Source organism: Otolemur garnettii, unplaced genomic scaffold (assembly GCF_000181295.1).
Source record: "Otolemur garnettii isolate 467f Iridium unplaced genomic scaffold, OtoGar3 scaffold00012, whole genome shotgun sequence".
NCBI lineage: Eukaryota > Metazoa > Chordata > Mammalia > Primates > Galagidae > Otolemur > Otolemur garnettii.
In genome coordinates, this window is record NW_003852407.1 from 9,421,331 (window position 1) to 9,447,344 (window position 26,014).

At 36.0% G+C, this 26,014-nt stretch overlaps 1 protein-coding gene across 1 annotated transcript in view; it reads left to right on the top strand.

The window, feature by feature from the left end:
* RIT2 (Ras like without CAAX 2) overlaps nucleotides 1-26,014 on the top strand; it is a 366,925-nt gene that overhangs the window by 125,424 nt on the left and 215,487 nt on the right. The window contains exon 3 of the mRNA XM_003784731.2: nucleotides 15,860-15,933. Within this exon, the coding sequence (XP_003784779.1) occupies nucleotides 15,860-15,933 (74 nt within the window). The remainder of the gene's footprint in view (nucleotides 1-15,859; nucleotides 15,934-26,014) is intronic.

Here is a 26,014-nt window from a genome sequence, read left to right on the forward strand (position 1 = left end):
ATAAAAAAAAAAAAAAAATTATAAATAAAGAAACATATTACTTTTTCAGAAAAGACAGGTAAGTGAAACTTTCACAAAGGAGATAATATTTGGGCTGATCCTTAAAGCTAGGGAGCAGCATTTTGCACGATGAAGAGGTGGAAGAAGGCATTCCTAGCAAAACAGTGGCATGAAAGCATGCTGTCCTGTGAATATTAGGAGAACACAAAACAATCCAGCATCCTTAGTATTAGGATAAATAGCTGTCAGTGACTGGAAGTTTGGAAAATTTATTATGGTGAAACTGTTGGACTCTTATTGCAGGCTACATTGTACAGTAGTTTGGAGGATTTCAGAGCAATCAAAAGTTTCCATTGTTTTTCACAGAGTTCTCTCTCTTCCTCAATGGAATAGACAGAGTATAGAAAAAGAATTCCATGTCCATGAGCGTTAGGCATGCTTAAACGCCGACTATGGGTAGCTTCCCCTCATCTTTATTGCTTACCTATCTTTCTCTCAGAGTTACTATTTTCCCAGAGTCGATGAGAGCACCTTGAATTAATGAAACCGTGCTTCAGTGTTTATCACCTCCTGAACATATTACATTACGTTCTTTTCCTTTAGGTAAGAGAAATCCTTGAAAATATATGCAGACTACAAGATTAACATTATGAGCTGGGTCTCTAGGGCATAAAAATATAGAACAAAGCCAACTTTAAATCAGGGAAGAATTCCAGATCACACTTCTTTTTCTTTCTTTCTTTCTTAATTTCTTTTTTTTTCTTTTTTTCATTTCACAACATTGCTTTCTTTCTCCAAAATTCAGCCAAAACATAAGAGAGAAAGGAGGAGAAAGAACAAGGGAAATAAAAAGGTAGACATCTATGAGGCCCCGCTGGTGGCACCTAACCACAGAGAAGGAACACGTGCCAATCACACAGCCTCCAGACGCGACAGGCATCTTTTACATTCAGTGCCTCCAAAAGAAAAGAAAAACTACAGTGTGAATAAAGCACTGCACAAATCAGTCAGAAGCTGTGTGTTCTTGTCTTCTGCTCTGGTGCATAGCTGTGAAAAATTAGGTTGTTCCTACTGAGTGGTGGAAACATAAATGGAGACGAGATGTTTGAAGGTGACACTTAGACTATAAACGAGAATTGTTGCTATGGGGAAAAGAAGAGAAAACTAAATGTTGCCTGGTGCAGAAGCCTAAAGAAAGAAGAGGAATTAGAGCTAGGTCGGGGAAAAAATCCTCTTCAGAGAAATGACCAGGTTGCTGGGTAGCCAAACTCAAGTCCTCTCTAAAGAACTATGAGCAATCACTTCTGTAGGATACTTTCAAGGTGGGAAAAACGGAAAGAACTTAGGCATACACACCCTCCAATGGAGAGTGAGAAGTGAATTCCGAGAGGACATGCCTGAACCAGGTATGACTAACTTTGGTTCCATCAAGCTAGCAGTGAAACTGCCGTTGCCACCACTGTACATAGGAGTGGTATTTGCTATACTCTCTTCTTCCCAGAAATCCTGATACTCATGACACAGGCATGCTCTTCTGAATCACATTTGAATTAAGGATTTTATTGGATACATCTGATTGGCCAAGCCCAGAAGCCTGTAATTCTATGCAAAGGAGGCTGGGAAAGTGAGTTGTTGTTTCTCTCTCAATCATAGAATATAGCATTCAAAAGACGGTGGGTGGCTACAAACTTAATTGTCCACTGTAATTTTTCCTGTCCTTTTCTAAAGATGCTTTCAATTCAACTCCTACTTAACTCTTTATATCTGAGTATTAATTTAAGTCTGGGTAAGACTTGGAAGTTAAGTATTCACTCAATTCTTTTAAGAATTAGCCCAAAATTGTCAAAGTGAACCTCACTCACTTGATTAGTCTTTAGAAAACACCAGGTGCAGCACAGAGCGAGCAGCTTTTGGAGTCTAACAGTCCTGATTCAGTCTCCCAACGCCTTCTACCGATTTTGTAATAGTAAAATGTAATCCCTCTCTCTTCCATATATAAAAGGACATATTGATATATACTTCACAATGCACTGTGCAAATTAAGTATCAAGTTTGAAAAATTGAGCAGAGTGCTAGACACAGTGTGAGAAGAAAGGAAATTGAATTTACTGACCACTTCTTATGCACCCACCACAATGTGAGAAAATGCATATTCAATAGCATGTGAACAAGGCATGCTTCATACTTTCAAATAGCTGAGACTAAGACAAATAATTAGAAAGAATAGTTAAGGGGACTGTAACACAGCTATGTGCAGGTGTTGTAGAAGTACAAGAGGAGGCCTTACAGTTTCTTACTGGACAAAAGCAGAAAGGCCTGTAGCAAAGTGGAAAGGTTAACTTTGTCCATCAGGTTGACTAGGCCATGGGGTGCCTTAACCTTTGGTAAAATATATTCTGGCTGGGTCTATGAGGATCTTTCTGGCTGCAATTAAGAATTGAATATGTAGGCTGAATAAAGCAGACTGCCTTCCTGAAAGTGGATGGGCCCCATCTATTCAATTATAGACATAAATTGAGAAAAAGGCTGAAACAGAGGAAACTCCTTTTGCTGACTGCTTGAGCTGGGTCATTGTTCCTCTTCTCTCTTTGGATTGGAACTTATACCACAAGTTCTCCCAGTGCTCAGACTTTCAGACACAAACCGAGCTACACCATTGGTCTCCTGGGTCTCCAGCCGAGAGACAGCAGGTCTTGGGATTTCTCAGCTTCCTTGATTGCATGGGCCAGTTTCTCATAATAAATATTTGTCTCCATACATATAAATAAATATACTTGGGTATTTATGTAGATATATATTATATCTGATAAATATAAATTCATAATGGAGCAGCTGTATGTAATTATATACATGATACATATAATTTATTAATAATAGGAGACATATCTTACTATTTCTGTTTCTTTAGAGAACCTTGACAAATACAAGAAGTAAGCTATAGAATACTTAGTTGAAAGATAATAGATATTTGCAACAAAAATAGGCATGTCATTGGCTTGTATCTAAAATTTTTATTTTACCTCCTTTAATTGAGAAGGCCACAAATGACTGTGAAAAAATATTCTATATTTAAATTTTGAGTCAATGGAAATATGATCAATCCTTTCTCTGTAGATCTTCCTTGGTCAATACAGAAGCCATAAGCTATAGCTGTTTTGTATTTGACATGTGACTCAGCCCAAATCGACATGTTCTCTAAGTAATTTGACATATACAATAGCTTTTGAAAACTTTGTACAAGAAAAATAATCCAAGATAGCTCTTTAATATTTTCTTTTATAGCTTACAGAGATTCAAATGATAATTTGGATAAATTGAGTTAGATAATATATGTTAAGATTAACTTAGTCCATTTCCTTTTACTGTTTTAGTACAGCGATCTGAAAATTGCATATGTGGCTTCTATCATACTTCCGTTGGAAAGTGATGCGATAGGTCCCGGACTAGTAGCGTGGGAATGATTGAGCTTACTAGAAGCACAGAATCCCAGTGCCAGCCCCAAACTGAACCAGAATCTTCACTTCAACAAGAACTTCAGGAAATTCATATATACAGGAAAGTTTGTGAAGCTCTACTCTAGTCTACTGTTCTTAAAACTCTCTCTCTTCCTTTTTCTCTCTCTTCCCTCATCTGTAGGGGAAATTTTATTTCAGCAGCCGTTAGAGAAGCTGACAAATTAAGGATTACCCAAGTGTACAAAATCCAGCCTAAAATTCCATATATTTTGTTCCTTTATGTCAAATTTATCTTTGACATATACATGGAATTGAGTTGTGATAACTCCATACTTAGAAAGCTTGGGCATAAAAATTTTTTTTATCAATTTTGAGAGGAAAATAACATGAACTGTTTCTTCCTGGTCATGCAATGCTCTTCAGCAGGCTGCTGTCCCAACCTGGGTCCTGTCTGATCTGCAGGCGCCTGTATGCCTGCTGTTGCTCTGTTGTTGTTCACTTTTCCTCTCCCAGTCTCTGTCCCCAAAACCGTTAGGCAGTATTCTCCCCACCTTCCACTCCCTTTATCATCCCTGCTGATCATCCCCTCAGGCCCTGCTTCCTGCTTTCTCTTGTGACAGCTAATTTTGTACAAAAGTAATCTCCTCTCCGGGTAAGGTGTTTGTGGTTGATAATAGCTTAATATTTTACCTCTCTTGTAGTTTTATTGCATTGTAATAGGGAGTTCCTGGAAATAAAATAGCTTATCTTAACCAGAGGAAATAAAACAGAAGAGGTGAAATTTGGGACATCATACCACATCAATGAGAAAGATACATGGGACAGAAAGGCCCTATGAGACATCATTCCAACTTCCATCCTCGTAGCTCATAGTCATCAGCATTATCAGAAATATATTTATTCAATATGAACACTAAATACCTGTAAGTTGTCATTATGTGAGATAAAACTAATATAAACTAAAAGAAAAGAGAAAATTATAAAAATTAGTTGAGATAGACTAATGTAGTACAAATTCTTTTTTTTTTGTACAAATTCTTTATGGTGTTACTATAAATTATAGAAAAAATTAGACAAAATATGCAATATTTCCTTTTCTTAAAATTGAGTAATTTGTAACATTCCTTTTTAAAACATTTTTTAGAAAATAAGGTGTAGGGCGGCGCTTGTGGCTCAGTGAGTAGGGCACCAGCCCCATATACCGAGGGTGGCGGGTTCAAACCCGGCTCCGGCCAAACTACAACAAAAAATAGCCAGGCATTGTGGTGGGCACCTAAAGTCCCAACTACTCAGGAGGCTGAGGCAAGAGAATCACCTAAGCCCAAGAACTGGAAGCTGCTGTGAGCTGTGATGACACAGCACTCTACCAAGGGCGATAAAGTTGTTCTGGAAAGGTTTTGCTACAAAGCAAATTACCACAAAATCTGAGTGAAAACAATAGCATTTATTGGTCCCTCACACACCTGTAAATGAGTTGGGCTGCAGGCTTTGCTTCAGACTGGTATCTATGTTGCGCTGGAAACCAGTGGGTTTCCTGGGGAATACTCTTGTTATGGCAAGGGAAGAACCAAAAGAGCCTGCGCCAGACTGTACCTGCATATTTCACACTTCTGCTCACATCACGTTAATTAGAATTTCATTAAGCAAATCAAACAGTCAAGACAAAATTCAAAAAGCAGGGAGTGCACCACACCCACCATGAAACTATGACACCGGTATAGACGTCTAACATTAGTACAGAGGAGAACGAGGACAGGTAATTCAGCCTACCACCGTACACCATGGGCTATGTGTATGGTAAGTTTTAGTTGAGACTCCCAGTTTTCTAAACTGACTACACCATTCTACACTCCAGATGTAGTACATAAAATTTCTTATAGCTCCACAAACTCACCACTATTCGATACTGCCAGTTTTTTAAGCTTACCATTTTGTTAGGTGAGTAGTTGCACCATATTATCATTTTAATTTGATTCTACTGATTATTAATGAAGTCATACAGCATTTAGTTTACTGGATAAAACAATAATTACATATTGTTTAGTTTTGAAAAATAAACACCTTGTTATTACTAAACAAACAAACAAGAAAACACAACAGCCTTCAATTTCTTGCCTGCTCTCCAATGGAGAAGGTTGTCTCTTTCTGAATGATGTGTAGGGACGCTTTAGATATTCTGGATATGAGCCTTGTGTTAAACACACTTTATTCAGCAACATGGCTAACATTTTCATTTCCTTAAAATGCCTCGAGGAACTAGTTTTTTGTTTCAATATAGTCCAATTTTTATAAATGTATTTGAATTGTCAATCTTTCAGTTTATGGGGTTTTATTTTAGTTTTTGGGAAGTCTTAACACTCCAAACCATGCAGGCATCCTTCCCCAGTTCCGCTTATAATGTTTATTGTTTTGCTTTGCATATTTATAATATAGCTAAAATTTATTTATTGCACATTATGAAGTAGTAGTTACATTCTAACATTTTCAATATCCAATTACCAGTTTTATTTATTGAAAAGATTTTTCCCCTACTCTTCATAAATGCCAACTGTCATCTAAAAAGAAAAAAAAAAAGATTCATTACCATTGGTTCTCTATTCTGGCTATTTTCCTATTTGGTTATTTTTCTGCTTATCTGCCAACATCACACTATCCTAACTGCTGTAGATTGACAGTATGTCTTGATAAATGGTAGGATTTGTTGTTCATTTTGAGATTGTCTCAAACATCCTTGGCCCTTTCCATTTCCACAAATTTAGAATCAATTACTAAATCTCTGTCCCCACCCTCAAATATGTTTTGTATGTACTTATAAATCAATTAGGGGAAAACCAAGATTATTATAATATTAAATCTTCCTATCCATAAATATGGCATAAACTTGCACTTATTTAAATAACTTTAAATTTTTCTCATAATATCTTACAGGTTTTTATGTAGAAGTCTTACAAAACTTTTGCAATGAAGATTCTTTGTGATTTGGAATTTTTAATACTGTGGCAAATAATACATTAAATAATTTAATTTCTTCTTTGTTTCCTTAATAAAGAAATAAAATTGATGATTTTTCTGTATTTTTTTCCTAGAAAACTTGCTAAATTCATTTATTTAATCTAATTTTTCTATACTTTCTTTGAATTTTCTATGTACCCAATATTTTTCTATGTACCAATATTTTTTCACAAATAGTGACATTTTTCCCACACCAAACTTTTTTCATGGCAAGAATTTTTCTTACTTAACTGAACTGAATTATTTTATTCACTTATGTTGGGTGATGCATTAATTCTCTATTTCCTTCTTATTACTGAGTAGATTCCATGGCATGGAATTGTTGTATAACCATACACACATTGAGGATATGGGGTATGTTTTAAGATTTTGCTATTATGAATTAAGTTAATATAACGAATTTGGACACATTGGTTTTAGTGTGTGATTTTGGGTGAATGTAAGTCTTAATATCTCTGGAATAAATACAAAGGAGTGTTAATTATTGCTTTGTATGATGCATTATGATACAATTGCTGTTTTTTTATAGTGTATATATGATTATATATTTTGTTGTTGTCAAGAAAGTACCAAACTATTTTCCTGAGTGGTTGTACCATTTTATGTCCCTGCCAGTAATGTGTGAGTGATACAAATTTTTTCACATTAAATGTTATCACTGTGTTTTATTTTAATTATTTTAACTTGGTCATTCTAATAGGTATGTTATATTATCTAATTATGGTTTTAATGTGTACATCCCTAAGGCAAATAATGTTCAACATGTTTTTATACACTTTTTGTCTGAATATAGAATTTGGTGGAATGTCTCTTTATGTCTTTCTCACACTTTTTAATTGGATGATGTGTTTATTTTTTTTTACTATTGAGTTTTTAGAGATTTTTAATATGATAAATACTCCTTTGTCAGATATGTGGCTTGAAAATATTTTCTCTGTATCTAGTATATTTTTATCCCCTTAATGGAATTTTTCATAGAACAAAATTATTGATTTAAAAAAAATTGAACTCCAATTTACATTTTTTTTTTTTTTTCATTTTGACTTGGTCTAGATTCTCAAGATTTTCCTTTATGGTTTTCTCCAGGGTTATAGTTTTTCATTTTATATTTAAGTCTCTCTATGCTCTCAAGTTGAAAAGAAAGGATTAAAGGTCCCTAACATGGAAGTGATAGCCTGAGGCAATTTCTGTAGCTAAGGGCTTTGGGAGAGAGCAGCTTGCCTAGGCTGTAAGTCTCCACTGAGGAGACTTCTCCAACCGTGTATCTTTTATCTGAGAAGAAACTGTTTGAAACGACATTGTCTAGTAGTTGCCCTCTGCACATGCAAAAGTCCAGGTGGTCCAATGGTTCCATAAGTATAATACAGGTTGTATTGCTCAGGGAGTCTAATAATCATGGCAAGTCCTCTTGCAGCAGAGGCCAGGGCTACAGGCGTTGTGCCAGGCATGTAGGTCACTGGAGAATCTGGGTAAGCAGGGAAATGCCAGCCAGTACCAAACTTATCCTAATAGGATCTTTTTATATGTCTAGGGAAAAATTTTAATTGCTGCGTAACTTAGATACATCTCAGAGACCCTATCCTCCCCTCCACAGTCATAAGTAAACTGGACTCACCTTCAATACTATAGCATGAGAAAAATGTCCAAGGTCTGCCTTGTGATCTCTGTGACTTCCCAGGGTTTATGTTCTTCTGGCATCCTTGACATTAGCTTTTATTTCTATGGTATGAGCAGGTGTTCTTGTTTTACCTGGAATCATTCTACAAGCTCAGTTTGGCCAGTTTTCTAAGTCTTTATTATTTTTTTATTAAGTCATATATACATACATCATGAATACATTTATGCATCTGTGGGGCACAGTGTGTTGATTTTTTAATACAATCTGACATGCTTACATGAAACTAATTAATATAGCTTTCACCTCATTTACTTGGTTATTGTGTTAAGACATTTATGTTGTATACTTGGTAAATTTGACTTCTACCCTTGCAATATGCTCCATAGGTATGGTCCCACCACCGTTTACCCTCCCTCTATCAAACCTCCTCCCTCCCCTCCCTTCCCACTCCATTTCTCTCCTTCATCCTGGGCTATAGTTGTGTTCAATCTTTCATAAGAAAGTGTGAGTAAATCTAAGTAGGTTTCATAGAAGTACTGAGTACACTGGATACTTTTTCATCCATTCTTGAGATATTTTACTCAGGAGAATATGTGCCAGGTCCATCTATGTAAACATAAAAGAGGTAAAGTCTCCGTCTTTTTTAAGACTGCATAGTATTCCATGGTATGTGTATATATATATATATATACCACAATTTATTAATCCATTCATGGGTTGATGGGCACTTGGGCTTTTCCCATGACTTGGCTGTTATGAATTGAGCTGCAGTGAATAATCTAGTGCAAATATCCTTTTTGCAAAGTGATTTTTTTGTATTTTGGATATATGCCTAGTAGAGGAATTACAGCATCCCACGGCAGGTCAAAAAACTCTGGCAACATGAATAATCAGAACAGTTTTCCAAGTCTTTATAAGCTGACAAGCATGTCGATTCTTGGTACAGTTCAGTCAGTGAATGTTTAGGTGCAAAACAAAGGTTACATTAGAACTCATGCAACTTCCTTTCTCCCTGCCTGGCAGAACTCTTCCTCTCTTCCTCCTTCCTATTCTGTTTTCTGTCCAAGCCTTGAAGGACTGACCTCAGTTCAATGTTGGTTTCTCGTATGCTTCTGCTGTGTCCCTCAATAAACACCTATCAAAGCATTTCTAACGTAGCATTCATTAAAATACAACACCATTGCCTTGGTATTTCATGTAATTTCCCAAGATTTTAAATTCTTTGTGAATAGAAACTACCTGTCTTTTTCAACAATGCAGACTGTGGCCATCAGATTGTGCAACATCTGTTACACACTTACGTATATGTTGAATTAATTATTGATAAAGATACTGATACATATATTAGATTTGCATCAGTGCTGATTTAACTCTGATTTAACTTTTGTTTAAGAAAAAGTGTCCAATATGCTATTCTTCAAGGTACTTCTCCCCTGTATATACATGCACATGTGCACACACACAATGGAGATGATTTATTTAAGTAATCCTTTGAGAAAGATCTTATAAATAGATTATTTGAGCCTTTGTGTTATGTATTGCCTTTAAAATTTCGGGTCAATGATTAATATCTTGGAGATGTATGCTAGCTCAGCATTATAAAAAAATAACTTTACTGTAATACCAATTGTACATTTCAGATTTGGGGATAAACAACGAAAAAAGTCTTAAATTACCGTAAGATATTTTAAAGTCATCTACGAAAAATACAATAACTTTCTGATATTTTTTCTCAGTTATATACTTTGGTGGTAATATATTATCACAATTTATATGTATGAGTAAAATATTTTAAAATAACTTAATGCATATGTTGCTTTGAAAAGGAATGAAATTGGTTACATTGGGGAAATTATCCAGAATACCTTTGCCCTGTTTGAATTAATCACAACTTTTGATTTTTGATTACTATTGCCAATATATCTTGCCAAATTCTTTATGATTTACTTGTTTGGAAAAGGGCATTTCGACAGGGATAAATATAAAGTGTAGAAGTGATTCAGTTTTCATTCAGTTTAATATCTAATGTGAAGCAATACTAAATAAAAATCACAACATGAAATGTCTCTGGTTTAAGCCGTGCGTTCCTTCTTCAAAAGCACTATCACGTGTGGCTCCATCCAGAATGCCTATGCTTTGACTATCCTATTATCTTCATCTTACATATGAGTCTAAGTGGCCAGCCAGTCCTAGCACAGATATTTTGTGATAGGTTTGAGGCTTTAATACAGGGTTTCAGTGATTTCTTCCTGTAAAATATCTGTGGGGAAAGAGAGAGAAGAACATACCTTAATTAGGAGAAGCAATAGTCTCAAACGAAACATTAGTATTTGGAGGTGAATTTTAAGGTGGAAATGCCTCCAAGAATGGGGCCCCAGTATGCTTTTCTGCGCAAACGATATAGCAAGCAGCTGCTATGGTGTCTACCTAATAACACTGTGTGTACATTTGGTCCCTTGCTTAGGAAAATAAATGAACTCAATTCAGGGTTGGATCTATAGGCAGATGATTGAAATTCAGGAAGGTGTTTATATGCATTCAGGAGAGTATTTCTGACAGTGCATTTCTGCATGGGTGGTCTCAAAGGGAGTAGATGAATGGAAACAGAAAGATTGTTTATAGAGAGGAAATGAAAAGGATTAGTTTCCATGGAGGCCAGGCAGGTGACCTAGATACCCCACAATGGAATGTGTATTCTGGTAGACACTTTTTAAATAGTAAAAAAAAGAAACCTTGGATAGACGGCTTGGCTTTAGTTTCCAGCCAGTTCTCATCAAGGCTGTTTGAAGGGGTTTTCTGATCCCTAGAGAAGCTTTTATCGGACACAGGTTTCCTGTGCTGGGCTTATCTGGTACTCAAATAATCATACAGAGCAGTTCTCGCCTAGATTTCTCAGCTTGTCCCTGGCCTCAGCAGGCTCTTCTTTGGGCTTTTGAGTTTAAATAAACAAACATGAAATCAGAAAGACTCAGTTGTGATCCTTGGGTCACAGATGCCTGTTCAGAGTAACTATTCTTATTTCCCAGTGAAATTGAAAAACAATCCTATGCATCTTCAAAAAAAAAAAATCACAAGTAATTCACAAGATTTCTTTTATGAAAGATCAGTGGATGTACAAAGAGCAGTGGGATAGAAAATAGAAAAATTATATGGGTGACCATATACTGAGTAAATTTAGGATGGTTGGCAGTTGCTAAAACTATACTAGATAGGATACCCTACAGTTCATACTTAGCATAACTTCGGCCTTCTGGAGCACAGTTATAAGGAACTAATTTTCTTGAAGGTAGGATCTATGCACTATAAATTTTGGAGTCTTAACATCCCACTGTAAATAATTGTTTGTATGTGTGTTTCCCACCATGATTGTACAAACTCCTTGAGAGAACAGACTGTTGTGTATGCCTCTGTGTGTATGTGTCTTCACATTTCCAGTAGCTAACAAAAAAACAATTCATAAGAGGCACTCAGCACTATGCATTAATAATGTGCCTCCTGTGGTTAATCATTACTACTTTCAAAATCAAAGGTTTTTGACAATAATTCATTTGTTTATTTTGTGGCTCAAAATCAACAGTATGAATAATTATTGACTTAGGCCTAAATTCAATGATAGTCTGAAAGCTTTTCACAGTGGTTCAGTTTGCTCTTTGCATTTACCATAAATGATGCATAAAACAAAATATAGGCTGCAGCCAGACTCCAGGAGGTTGTAAATTCCAGGGTCAGAAGGTACAACCATGTTTGACATGATATGGGCCCACTATAGAACATGAATTAATATAATAAAAACACTCTCAGGGCCCTATCCAGAACCTCAGCCCAGATAACTACCTATTCATTGTATTCACTTTCATCAGCCACAGACATGACACAATCAACATTTCCAAAATCAAACTGTGGGCATCCTTCTGCTTCCCTCTCTCCAGAAATGCCGTAACTATCTGCCCAGCTGCAAAAGGCAGAATTTTGAGAGCTTCTCTTTTATCATTCTTTGTTTTGTTTCCATGTATAATTAAGTAAGTACTATAGTTTTGACCTCCTAATCCTCTTGCAAATCTGCCAACTTTCCTCCATCCTTAGCACCCTTATAGTCAAGACACAACTATGTTTCATCTGGATTAATAAATACTTTTATCTTCTTTCTTTGCGTAGGCTGCCCCCTTATAAATCACTCACACATTTCAGCCACAGTAAGCCCTCCAAAGGCACATTTGATGATGGCATTATTACAGAGTTCAAATTTCTTAATAATTATGGACAAATTGACCCCTTTACTAAATATCTATTACATATAAGGTAGTCTTTTTGGTGACTTCCTCATAATGCCTCATTGACTCCTCTGGGCAACTTCATGAATTAAAGGCTAATACTTTTTCTTCCTTTATTAAATGAGAAGTCTACCTCTTAGAGAGATCAAGTAATGTTTCTAGACCATAAAGTAGCCCATGACCAGGTTCCTGGCACTCTTGGCAATTGGCCAGAAGACGCTTTAACTGCCCAGGGAGCTCCTCGGAAACATACCTATATCTGCTCCCATAGGCAGGTCCACTGACCTGGGTCCCAAAGCAGACCCTGAAATGACCCAATAACTTGGCACCAGTCCCTCTCCCTTAGGGGTCCTAAGTGATCTTTCCCGCCCTCAGATGTTACTCAAGACATGTCTGTCCATGCTCTCAGATGTGGGCCTGAAAACCTCAGCACAACAGCGCATTCTGAAGCAGCTTTGTAATTCAGCTCCAGGTTTCCTCAGCTGTGGTCATGGAGCAGTTCTGCATCCCCCGGGACCTGGCAGGAGATATATCTGTCTGTGCACCTGGAGGAAAAGGGGAAAAGGACACTTTCTTCAATAGTGATGTTGGGAAAGCTCAGTATCTACATCAAAAGATATCACAGCATACACAAAAATTAACCTGAAATGCATTTAAGGAAAACACTACTTCAGAGCAATAAACTTGATATTGAAATCATGTAAAAAATCTTTTCTTCCAGTGTTAGATTTTAGATGTCATCTTCCATTAATTATGTTTTTCATCTCACCAAGAATGTGCTACTCAGGAGGAAAGACCACAGTGACTTGAGGGTGCCCCATATTTTTTTTTCCATTGGGAAAAATTCCATCACCCAAGTAAACCACCGCTCAAACACTTACCTGTCTTCCAAGTTTTGAGCTGCCTTCCACATTGGATAGAATTTGTCATTTTCTTTCTCTGATCTTTTACCAACTTGAACATATTTTTGCCTATATTATATTATATTCTTGATCTTGCCTCTCACTAGAATATAACCTCAATAAAGCCCTTGAATCACAGAGACTAGTCAGGAAAAGCTCCTGTAGGAAAAAAGTATAAATGGTTAATCAGTTGCAGCTCATCAAGTGTTTTTATGACTTTCTTGTCTCCTCCAGAGAGAGGCAACAGCTGTAAACAAAACTATGTATCTCTGTGCAAGAAAGTGAAGAAAACTGATGCCTTTGGGTAGGGATATAAAATATGCAAGTCATTCTTTTTTTTTTGGCCAGGGCTGGGTTTGAACCCACCACATGGGGCTGCTGCCCTACACTTTTGAGCCACAGGCACCACCCTAAATATGCAAGTCATTCTTATTGTCCAGGCAAACAGCTGGCTGAGCATCACATATCAAAATACGTAAAGTCAAATGAAAGCTAAGGAGAGATTCCAATCGAATAGACTCCACGAGTTTGGGGCCAGAACATTCTGTTTTATTGGCTATCGCTTTCCTGGGAGGATACACCAGATTCAACATTTCTATGAGCCCATCTAGCTTTCCAAAGTGTCACCAGTTAAAAATACAAACTCCTAAGATCCCACTCATCCCAAAACATATGATTTTTCTCACTCAGATTTATCCTTTCCTGATTCTCACCTTCATTATTCCTCTCTGAGCCTAAACTGGGGAAGACATATTTCTCACATTAAATACTTTGAAATATTTTACTGTTAATTAGGAATGATGTCTGAGTTTCACTCGTCTTCCGTGCCTGTCATCACAACCTGCTTCTTGGTGTTCTTATCTCTTGCTCGGCTCCTCCTTCTCGTCTTCATTATCTCTCTGTGCCTTGTCTTATCAGTGGCTCATTAGCTGATCTCCCTGTGGCCTCTTAGCTTCTTCCTGTCTTTGTCTATTTTCTAATGCTTATAACACAACACTTGAAACTGGGTAATTTATAAAGAAAAAGAATTTATTTCTTGTGCTTATGAAGGCAAATGCGTCCAAAGTCAAGGGGCCCAGCTGGTCAGAATCTTCTTGCTGGTAGGGACTTCCTTTAGAGTCTCCGGATAGCATAGAGCGTCACATGGAGAGAGGGATGAGCATTCAACTCAGGTCTCTCCTTCCCTTTGCACAGCTGTGCCAGTCCCACTCCCCTCATAATCCTGAATTCATTAACCCATTGTTTTATTCATCCATTCATGAGAACAAAGCCCTCATGACCCAGTCACCTCTTGAAGACTCTATACTTCTCAATATTGCCGCACTGGAATTACTTTTCAATGTGGGTTTGGAGGGAACAAACATTCAAACGATAGCAAGGACCACTATTATGTAGGAAAGCTCAATATAGTCAATATTTCCCTGATGGAGAATGCTTCAAATTTGGAATTATTCTTTATTAAATAGAATCACATAATTGAAAGCCACAAGAACAAGCATTTTTCTTGGTTTCTAATATTTTTTAGTCTCTATTTCTACGTAAACGACTATTGAGGAGACAGTGAATCTCACCCACCAGGCACATATTCCCCACCAAGCACTACAGCCCCAGAGAGTGGGACAGGCTGGGTGTGTCACTGCTACTACTAGAGCTGAGCATCTACCGCCCTGAGGGCATATTCTGAAGCCTGAGGCTGGCCATGTTTGGTGCAGAACACCACAGCCCAACAACAAAGATCATATTAAATTTGTAAATTAGTTTGGGTAGTATTAACATCTTAGCAATATTAAGTCTTCAATACATAAACACAGGATATCTTTTCACTTACTGTGTCTTCTTTAATTTCTCTCAGCTACATTTTATACTTTTCAATATACAAGTCTTCACACATTCAGTTTAGTTTACTCCTAGGTATTTTATACTTTCTGATGTTATAAATGGGATCTATTTCCCAATTTTTCTGGTTTGTTTACTGTTAGTTTAGAGAAATACATCTGTTTTTTACTTGTTGATTTTATAGCCTTTACCTTTGCTGAGTTCATTTACATTTTCCCAGAGGAGGGAAGAGGAAGGAAATTTTGGGGTTCCTGCCGATTAAGATCATTATGTCAGTGAACAGAGAGAATGTTTCTCCTTTTCCAATTTGATGATTTAATTTTTCCTTCTTGCCTAATTGCTCTGGCTATAACTTCCCCTGCTATATTACATAAGAGGTGAGAATGAACATCCCTATCTTGTTTCTGATCTTCTAGAAATGCTTTAGTTTTTTACCATCATAATATTAGGATGCAGTTTTGTAGTGCATGATCAGGATGGAAGTAACTCATTTGTTCTATGAGTTTTTCTCTTTGATACATCACTAGAGTACCTTGGATCATTTAATTTTCCTGATGAAGGAGAAATATGCCTGGCTACACTTTAAGCAGACATTGCTTGTCCTAGATGTTTTGGATCAAATACTTCTCAATCTATGTATGTTACTTGAATAGCATATCTCTTCTGTAGTAGCCTCTTCAGAATTTTATCTTTTTTATGAAATCTAAACCAAATTATGCCTTTTCTGTTGAACACACTTAATGTACTGTGGCTTGTGTTTTTCAGAAGATGCTTATAAGACCCAAGTTAGGATTGACAACGAGCCAGCTTATTTGGACATCTTGGATACTGCTGGCCAGGTAGGTAATTTTCTTAAATATCTCTGATCTCTGAGAACACTTTATAGTTTAATCTAATCTCAAATAAATTTACTGCAAAGAGAAGATAAGGTTAACTATTCAAACAGAAGGAAGACAAATTTGGGACAGCTATTAAGAATTTAATAAGAAATGAATTGACATAAAAATGTGACCCATGAGGAAACAACCTAAATGTCCACAAACCCAAGAATGTAAACTGCAGTATATGTATACCCTGGAATACCATTCAGTCATAAAACGATGGAGGCTTTACATTCTTTGTGTTAACCTGGATGGAGTTGAAACACGTTCTTTTTAGTTAAGTATCACAAAAATGGAAAAGCAAGTATTCGATGTACTCAATATGAAGCTAATATGATCTGACACATCCCCACACAAGAGAAAACTGAATTCAAGTTGGGGGCAGGGAGACAAAGGGAGGGAGAGAGGAGAGAAGGGAAGAGGACTGGAGTGCGCCCACCTAACTGGCATATTGTAAGAGTCTATGGCACACCTCTTGCATGTAGGATACAACTCCAACAGGGAATTTACCTAACAAATGCAAGCATTGCAACCTAATTATTTATACCCTCATATTAATCTGAAATTAAGAAAAGAAAACAAAATGTGACGCTTTACTCATTATCAGCCAGACTATTTCAAAATTACCTCAATTTTCTTAATATAAAAAGATACATTTAAGTGTAATATTGACAACAAAATTATAAAATTAATGAAATAATTGACTATTCTTCCTTAGATTGAAAAAAATATCTCTGTCCTAGACCCTAATATAATGAAGATGTTTTTATCAGAGAATTTTAAGTGAATATAAAAATGAAAGTCTGCTTAGAAAATATATTGATGGAACCAAAGCTAAGGCAATAGGTCTGTGGAATAAGTGACATGATGAAGATTTAGCATCATTTAATACAGTGCTTTGCAAACCTGTAGGGAAGGAGAAGGAGGAAGAAGAAATTTTTGTGTGTGTGATTAGCAATTAAGACAAAACTAAAATACTGCACAGAAGCTACAAGTTAAGTTGGGAGGAAAGGTAAACGATCTTAAAGTCTTTACTGTAGTTAAAAGAATGGTAGATACTTTACTTCCTACTTTTAAAATAATCATATTGAAATATAAACTCATATATTAAATAGCAGACATAAACAATCCAACTTCAAAACTGAGGGGGAAAAGATGAATACATTTTAAAAATGTAATATATTAAAAGGTAGAAAAGAAAAGAATAAACAAACAAAAACAGATAAAGGGGAAGAATAATATAGTCATATAAAAATATCAGAAATCAAAATATGTGGAAATTAATTCTTCTTTCCTGGAATAGGCAAGTATTTTCAGTATCATATTGAATAAAATGATAACATAACCTATATTTCATTTAAAGGAGACATAAGGATACAGAAATGTGGCAATTCAAAGAATTCTTTTTTTATTTTTATTAAATCATAGCTGTGTGCATTAATGCAGTCGGGGGCACAATGTGCTGGTTTTATATACAATTTGAAATATTTTCATCAAACTGGTTAACATAGCCTTCACGGAATTTTCTTAGTTATTGTGTTAAGACATTTATGTTCTACACCTAGTAAACTTCACAAGTACCCTTGTAAGATGCACTGTAAGTGTGGTCCCACCAATTGCCCTCCCTCCACCCATCTTCCCCCCCTTCCTCTCCCCTTTCCCCTTCTTCTTAGGCTATAGTTGGGTTACAGCTTTCATAAGAAAGCTATAAATTGGTTTCATAGTAGGGCTGAGTACATTGGATACTTTTTCTTCCATTCTTGAAATACTTTGCTAAGAAGAATATGTTCCAGCTCCATCCATGTAAACATGTAAGAGGTAAAGTCTTTCTTTAAGGCTGCATAATATTCCATGGTGTACATATACCACAAGTTATTAATCCATTTGTGGATCGATGGCCACTTGGGCTTCTTCCATGACTTAGCAATTATGAATTGGGCTGCAATATACATCTGGTACAAATATCTTTGTTAGAATGTGATTCTGTACTTGCAATTCTGAATTCAAATAATTTTTTTAAAATGCAGTCAATAAGTAAAGCAAGTATATTTGTATTAATGTCAGGCAAAATAGATTTTATGCAAAAAACATTATTAAGGTGTCAAAGAGCCAGTTGGTAATGAAAAAATTATCAAAATATTTTAAAAATTGAATCTTTAATATTCAAGGCAAGTAATAGAACTATAAAAAAACTTATAAATCTATAATCATATACAGTAGAAAGTTTTGATGCATCAATAATTGTTGCATCAAAAAGTACTCCAATTCCAAAAGACTTGAAATACATATATCTGAAATAGAATGCTACAATCAGTATAAGAGTATTATATTTTTGTACTACACTAGTATTGTAGGCATTCTTTGAACATACCTATGTTATTTTTAAATTTTTATCTATTTCTAATCTATTTGCAAAGAATATAGGATGGAGGAGATTATTTAATATATGTAGAATTTTACTTTGTGACTTATACATTTTTATGAATTTTTTAAGCTAGTGGTTACCTCTTAGGGAAAAAGGTGAAAATTCGGAAAAGGAGAAGGGACAAAGTGAATTTCAACTATACAGGTAGTGATTTACAGCTCATTAAAGTTGAAATTAAATGTAGAAAATTTTTAACAGTTGAAAACTTAGGTCACAAATACAGAGATCGCAATTAAATGTTACATTATTTTCCTTTTCACTTAAAGATTTTCATAATTTTAAACTTTTGTCATTTTATGCAACTACTTAAAAATAACTGCATTATTTGTAACTGCATTAGTTGTAATATTAAAGGCATAAAACCACTGGAAATAGGTGAGCTTCTTCTATACTTACGAGATATGTGAGGACTACCTGAAATCTATGTATTAACAAACTCATTTGAATTTAGGGATATGTGGACAGTTAACATATGGGGAGGGGAACTGTTGAAGCAGTGGGGATGTTTACAACGGAAAAGGCTTTCTTGCCTAAGAGGAAGTATACTTGTTAATCAGGAGAGCTGTAGGTCTAATTAGAAGAACTTTGAGTAGGTTAAATTTTACGCAGTACAATACGGGGTTTGTAACATTTGAAATTTTCAAACCAAAAAGGCTGTTTTAGGAAATACAAAGCTGCATACTAGAAATACTCAGCTAGAATTATGCCCTGGTAAAAAGTGAAATTCTTCATTGGTTGAATATTCATTCAATCTATAGTATTTACATGAACTCACTCATTCCAAGTATGGTGCTAATTAAAGGGTGAATACCCAGTATATTTCCCCCTCCCAGTGACACAGGTAGGCTTGACCATATCACCATCTAGGCCTGTGAAATGTAGAATTCTGAGCAGATCTGTTAGTATTGAGCCAGAGGCCCTAAGGAGTCTTCTGCTATTTCCCAAGAGAATATCATTCTGCTGGAAGCCCTTAGTTCCTGGAGAATGAGAAAATGTGTGTGGTAGCCCAAAACCGAACCCAAAGAAACAAACACAGCCCAGCCCATGGAAGCCCGAAGATCTGCTCCAGCAGCCAGGCAGACTAGCAAACTAGAAAAATCATGAACACTAGTTGCCTTGAGACCCCACATTCAAAGGGGTTTGGTATGTTACTTTACTGTGGCAATAGCTGATCAGCATATTAGTGGGGCACTTTATAGTTCAATACAGCTGGAGATAGAGAATATGAATTGTTTGTGGGTGAAGTGCTGAGTGACGTGGGATAAATCAGGGATTCTGTGCTCTGGTAAACCTGAGAAACATACAAACACACAATTTAAAAGATAAAGCTATTAAATTTGCATACCATTAAATATTTGTTAAAGCTCAACTCAACTGCAGCCAAACATAGTCAGGAGTACACCAGGCTAAACAGATGGTGATATATTGGCTTCAAACTATTATTAAGCCCTCATGTGCAAAAAGTGGTCTATACGGTTGAGTTAACAGCACTTACGTCTCTGCAGGGAACAGGAGAGAACACCATTGGAATACTTTTAATAATATCACCTTGTTTTTCTCTGGTAATATTAATTTTCAACATATGTTGAAATTTACTGTCCTTACAACAAATCCAGGAGGTAGACAGAAAAGATATTATTAAGGTCACCACCTGGAATTTGAATAAAATGTATAAAAAGAAGTGGGACACCTGTCTTCTTGGTGACAATATGGGAGGATAAGTCCCAATGTGTTTTATGTTTGTACTTGTAGGAGAGAAAATGTCAAATATTTTCCTCACCCAGTGCAAAACTCATGGATGACAGCCTTACGACAAAATATAAATTAGCAAAGCATAATAAGTTTATTTAACCAAAGTTTTATGTGCTATGGTAGCTTTCCAAAATGAGGACCCAGACACACAGGGACCTGTGTATTTCTATGCTTAGGTTTGACAAAGAACGGACAGTTGTGTAAAGTATGATTGGACAAAAAAAAAAAAAACAATTGGGCATGAACCTGAACTGAGGGGAGTTCAGCAACACCCTCCGCTTTTTGTTCAGAATGTAACACTCCTTTCCTCTCGGTGTTCAAAAGAGAGAGTGAGAGAAGATCAGAGAGAGATTTCTGTCTTTGTGGTTCTCACTTTCCACGAAACGTGGCATATTTTGAGGTAGTAAGTCCTGTACCTTGTCACGCTTTCTCATAACCTTGAAATGCCATCATAATCCCATGGACGAAAAGTTGGGTATCATCAGATCTCATATTCTAAAGGACTTTCACCTTAATCATTCTTCCAATTTCTCTCTCTCTCCCCACCCCTACCCTACCCCACCCCACCCCCAATGAGACAGAGTCTCACTCCGTTGCCCTGGGTAGAGTGCCAGGTAGGGTGTCATAGCTCACAACAACCTTAAACTTCTGGGCTCAAGTGACCCTCTTGTCTCAGCCTCCTGAGGAGCTGGGACTACAGGCCCCCCACTACAAGGCCTGGCTAGTTTTTCTATTTTTAGTGGTATCTTGCCTTGCTTAGGCTGATCTGGAACTCCTAAGCTCAAGGAATCCACCTGCCTTGACTTCCCCAAATGCTATGATTACAAATGTGAGCCACCACACCCAGTCCATTCTTCCAGTTTTTCAAATAATTTTTGATGCTCAATTCTTCCATTAAGCGCTCATTAAGTCTATATTTAACCTTTTTGATTGGTTAGAATTACTGTTTTTAGAAACCAATAAGCACAATTTTTAGAAAGCTTTAGTTATTAAAAGGATATTCTTACAATGAGTTAAAAATTTCTTCTGAATAGTGTCTATTCAGAAGAAATAGATGTATTTCTTGAAAAAAACACTCGTTTTATAAATGAAAAATTTGAATCTCATTGATATTATGTGATTTATCTAAGGCTAAATTACTGAGCCACTTGCGACTAGAATCCATTCACACTTCCATTCAAGCTCTTTTTTATATCAAGTCTCTTATGGAATCCCTTAGTGTGTACCAAGGATTGCCACAGGCCAAGAAAAGGTAATAAAGAATAAAACTGAATCTCTGTCTTTCAAAGGCTTGAGGTTTGGGGCAGTGAGGTTATACTGAACTAAAAACTGCATCAAATTATGATAGGAACTATAGTAGAAATATATACATTGTCATAATGGGTTGTCTCTGATCCCTAAGGTATCTAAATCACAAATAAAAGAGAGTTTTAAAAATAATTATATTTTCAGTGAAACTTTAGCAAAAAAAAAAGTATATAGAGAGAGTAAGGTTAATTTAATTATAAACGTACTGAACCATGCTCGTCTTTATTAGAAATAAGAAATAGAATTTTCCAAAGACCCAAGGTTCTTCTATTTGGCATATTGATATTTCCAGCCACTGACATTTCCTAGACCTAGGTATTGCCCCATCTCTAGCTACTGCTAGATTAAGTTCTTCTGGAACAAGAGGAGCCATAGTTGTAATGTGCTATTCAGTTTAGCCCCTTACCAACTCTGTAGTCAAAGCAAATCCCTCACCCGATCTAGACCTAATTTACTCATCTGTGAATGAAAGAATTAGACTTGATCTCTAAGGTATCTTTAAGACTTAAAACTCGGCTCGGCGCCTATAGCTCAACCGGCTAAGGCGCCAGCCACGTACACCTAGGGTGGCAGGTTCGAATCCCCAGCCCGGACCCGCCAAACAACAATGATGGCTGCAACCAAAAAATGGCCGGGCGTTGTGGCGGGCGCCTGTGGTCCCAGCTACTTGGGAGGCGGAGGCAAGAGACTCGCTTGAGCCCAGGAGTTGGAGGTTGCTGTGAGCTGTAATGCCACGGCACTCTGCCCAGGGGGACAGCTTGAGGCTCTGTCCTCTGTCTCAAAAAAAAAAAAAAAAAAAAAAAAAAGACTTAAAACTCCGTGATTTTTCTGAATCAATATTAGCATGATTTTTGTAGAATTCTTTTCTGAAACTTCAAACTGCTTTTTAGCCACAAATAATTTCTTTTCTTTTTCTTTCTTTTTTCTTTTTTTCCCTCCAGTTTGTGGCTCATCCTGATAGGGAATACTCAAATGATTTTGGATATTTTAAGATCTAAGAAAACAAAACTTGGGCTATAATGTTTTTCGAATGAAGACTTAAAATTCTGAGATAATCACTAAGCCTTTTAGAGGGATAGTTAGGATAGCTCCTCACTAATGATTTCCTAGTGTCAATGCACATGTCCCACCTTCTTAGACGCAGATGAATTTACTAAGAGTTAATGCAAGCAAAGCTGCATCAAAAGGCATGAGAAGGGGGGCTGAAGGAAGGTTTCCAATCTTTATTTTCTTCAGTTCAATGTATTTTCACTAGGATGGTCTTACTATGGAAGTAGAGAGATTTGTATTTACCTCCTATTTCATCTACTGTGCTTTGCTCACTGCTGCCTACCACATAAAAGACTCTACTATGGGTCTTCTACACCTATAATCTTAAAATGTGTATTCCCTTCATGGACCTTTCAAATTGCTCAATGCAGAAGTCACTCAGTCCATGTAGAAGAATGACACATTTTAAGAAATATTCTAACTCTGGAAATAAGGCTTTCACTGGAAGGGCTTGCTGTGTGGTGAGAAATATATGAGGGGGTGGCACCTGTGGCTCAAAGGAGTAAGGCACCGGCTCCATATGCTGGAGGTTACAGGTTCAAGCCCAGCCTGCGCCAAAAACTGCAAGAAAAAAAAAAAAGAGAAATATATGAGGTCAAAGTAAAATAATGTATACTTTTAAAAAAGAACACTGAAAACTATGGCCAGATATAAAGTATAAACTGATATTACAAGCATTGCCATTAAGACAATCAAGAAAACCCCATCCAGCTCTAAAAATGAGAAGACAGTCTGCTTAAAACTGTCCTCAAATACTGAATGGAGAGCTTTTTATAGCCTTTGAACTTGGGAAAATGGGCCCAGGTCATCATGATCCATTGTGTTAGATCTGAGATGCTTAAAAACAATTCTCTATGACTACTATTGCAAACAGGATGAGCATGAATCCTGATTTTCCACCTAGTTGATACCAGATATATAAAAAAAATGCTTGTTAATTTTTTTCTAACATTGCATTTCACTCGAAAATGTTCCAGTTCAAATGATAAGCCTATTCAAACTACAAACTATTGGAAATTCTTCTTCAATACACTCTTCCTAAAACATGGTTATGAAATTGCCTGTGATTTAAATATACCAGCTGGACCTACTGGTGTATCCCTGTTGTCCCAGCTACTTAGGAGGCTGAGGCAGGAGAATCACTTGATTGCAGGAGTTTGTGGCTTCAGTGAGCTGTGATCGTGCTACTGCACTCCAGTTCTGCAACAGCGTGAGAAAACATTTCAAATAAATGAGTGAATTAGTAAATAAATATGCATAAATAAGTAAATGTGCAAACTAGGAAAGTAGCCACTATATTGAACAAGAGCAAAAACAAGAAAAAAAAAAGAAGAAGACATTCAATAGCTACAAAAAATGAAAAAAAACATAAAATAAATTTCATATATTATTTTTGAACTCTCCATAACAAAGGAGAGGGTCAAGTTCTCATTCTGAGTCTATATCATAATAGCCTCAGACATAACATTCTTTTTTTTTTTTTAGTTTATGATTTTTAGAACCAAAATTTCAGAAGTGGGCTTCAAAGAGGCAAATATTTTATTGTAAAATACACTTGCAACTTATAATTAGAAACAAGAGAAAATGACTTTAAAATATGAGATGAAACACAACCAATATTTTAGAAGTGTATAAATCTGGCAACATTGCCCATAAAGGCAAGCATGTCTACACCTAAGTGCAATAATGATATCCATAAATAACATCATTAAACTGTCAAGAAATTATAAATTACAACTCATTTTCTGAAAAGAAGACAAATAGGGTGCATTTTTAAAAACTTCCCTAAGATGATTATTTTTAAACCATGCTTTAAGGGTGAATATTTCTACCTACTTAGAAGGAAAAAATTATCCAGACCATGAACTGTAAAAGGTTTATGAAATATTTACAGAATCCAAACACAATGTTCTCAGTAATGCAGTATATTTAAAAGCAGTTATGTGAGCTTGTATATGTGTCTGTACATATCTGTCTGTATGTGTGCATCTCACATTCTAAATATACTTACTGCAAACATGCATAGTTTACAGCTCTGGATTAATTGTTCCATATTGAACACAAGAAATAAAATCACTGCAGTTCCTGGCCTTAAAGAACTTATACTTTTATTTTTGCACATACTAGGAAAGAATTTAGACTCAAAACTGAAGAAAGAAATGTCAAATTCCATTGCCATATATTTCATCATATCAACTCTTCCTCATTCTCATAAATAGTGAATGTCTTTATCAAAACATACTTAAAGCATCTAATTACTCATCAGTGTGGTATGTTGAACATTAAGTTTCATATTTATCATTTATATTTTTATCTGAAACTTGGCAATTTCAAGACCAAACCTGCCAAATTTTAAAAAATTGATTTAGACTTGGCATAAAAGTGCTACATAAAATGACTACCAGGATTCTCTAAAGTACGCTTTTGATAGAAATAGCTGAAAAACAGAATGCAATTCAGTGATCTCATCATTCATTTCTCTGCTTCCTGGCTGCCTTTAATTCAAAGTATTTCCTTTGCTATTCCATTTTTGTCTGGTGGACAATAGCAGAGCTTTGCATCCTATAATTACCACTGGGCCACTGTGCAAACAGAACTGTCACTAAGAATAGTCCTCAGCAGAAACTCTGTGGGCAATTTATACATATTTCTACTTCATATCCATATAACTGACTGTAATTATAAATATTAACAATTAGAAGGAACTTTAGAGGTCACATATTTCAGTTCCCTCAATTTATAAATAAAGACACAGGCTCAGAAGGGATAAGTGGCGTATCCAAGGTCACAAGTCTTTTATATGCTAAAGTTACAGTGGTCCTAACTTTCTGTGCATGACTTGTTCCTGAAATCCTTCAGGAATGTGCCTCTATTACTTCCTGTAAAGGCTATATCTGTAAAAGTGAAGAATATGACTATTTATGAGTTGTAGCATTTGTTATTCATGTATTACTTTTTTGGCAATGTCCATGATACTATGATTAAAGGAGACCATCATTGGAAATCAATATAGAATACTGGCAAAAACAATGGATCAAAAACTCACAGTGGTAAAATCATGAAAGAATCAGAGAAAAACAAGAATGCCATTAGTACAAAGGTCTATTGACCACTATATTTTTATCTCTTTTTTCCTATCTCTGAAAATATTTTGCACAGAGAATTCTTATTGGTGTTTTTTTTCTTTGAGTTACATTGTCTATATATCGATTAGTTAGGAAAAGATTTCAACTATATAAATGAATAACAATATTGCATTCTATTTGGCAATTATATGAATGATGAGATTATCAAGAACAATAGGATTAGCCTATACCACTAGCTGAAACTCCAGCACAGTTATATCATGGAGGAGGGACATGGTTAAGAATAAGCACTCAACAAAAATGAATGAAGGACATAGATCATAAGACCTGATTTTTTGCATCTGACATAAATAAGACACGTGGAATTAGGTTATACAAAATGTGTATTGTTTCCTTTATTACCTATTTTTAAAATAAG